This window comes from Corvus brachyrhynchos, unplaced genomic scaffold (genome assembly GCF_000691975.1).
Source record: "Corvus brachyrhynchos isolate BGI_N302 unplaced genomic scaffold, ASM69197v1 scaffold342, whole genome shotgun sequence".
Lineage (NCBI taxonomy): Eukaryota > Metazoa > Chordata > Aves > Passeriformes > Corvidae > Corvus > Corvus brachyrhynchos.
The window spans coordinates 16,561-17,387 of NW_008236630.1; the positions used below are offsets into that span (position 1 = coordinate 16,561).

Genomic DNA, 827 nt, shown 5'->3' on the forward strand with positions numbered 1-827 from the left:
TGCCCATGGGGTCCCCATTGGGTCCCCATTGGGTGCCCACCATGGTGGCCATTGAGTGCCCACTGTGATGACCATTGGATGCCCATTGGGTACCCATTGGGTGCCCACCATGATGGCCATTGGGTGCCCACTGAGAGGACCATTGGGTGCCTTTTGGATGTCCTTTGGGTCCCCATTGGGTATCCGTTGGGTGCCCACTGAGATGACCATTGGGTGCCCATTGGGTATCCATTGGGTGCCCACCATGGTGGCCATTGGGTGCCCACTGAGATGACCATTGGGTGCCTGTTGGGTGTCCATTGGGTGGCCACTAGCTGCCTACCACAGTTCCCACTGGGTGCCCACTGTGATGACCACTGGGTGCCCTTTGGATGTCCACCGCGATGCCCGCGCTGACCCCGCCGTGTGCCCACAGGTGACCTGAGCTGCCAACAGTGCCTGCAGTGGATGCGGCGCCCCACGGCCGAGGAGTTCCAGCGCTTCCTGCCCTGGTTCCTGCAGGACCGGCCCAACCTGCAGTGTGCCAAGGGGTGCGTGGCACCGGGGGTGGCACCGCGGGTGGCACCTTGCTGGCACCGGGAGGGGCACTGAGGGGTGGCACCAGGGGGACACACGGGGTAGATGCCACCCAGGGGGACACAGAGGTGGGTGGCACTGTGGGGGCATCTAGGGGTGGGTGCCACCTGTGGGGACGCTCAGGGGTTGGTGTCATCTGGAGGGGTACCTGGGGCTCGGTGCCACCTGTGGGGACACCCAGGGCTCGGTGCCACCTGGGGGGACATCTAGGGGTGGGTTCCACCTGGGGGGACACCCAGGGCTCGGTGGCA

The 827-nt window shown here is 65.3% G+C and overlaps 1 protein-coding gene across 1 annotated transcript in view; it reads left to right on the top strand.

The window, feature by feature from the left end:
- The window catches only part of LOC103624965 (Niemann-Pick C1-like protein 1), a gene marked incomplete at its 5' end in the record, with an annotated part of 18,034 nt that overhangs the window by 10,569 nt on the left and 6,638 nt on the right, over window positions 1-827 (top strand). Inside the window, one exon of the mRNA XM_017726649.1 lies at window positions 403-584. Coding sequence (XP_017582138.1) covers window positions 403-584 — 182 coding nt within the window. The remainder of the gene's footprint in view (window positions 1-402; window positions 585-827) is intronic.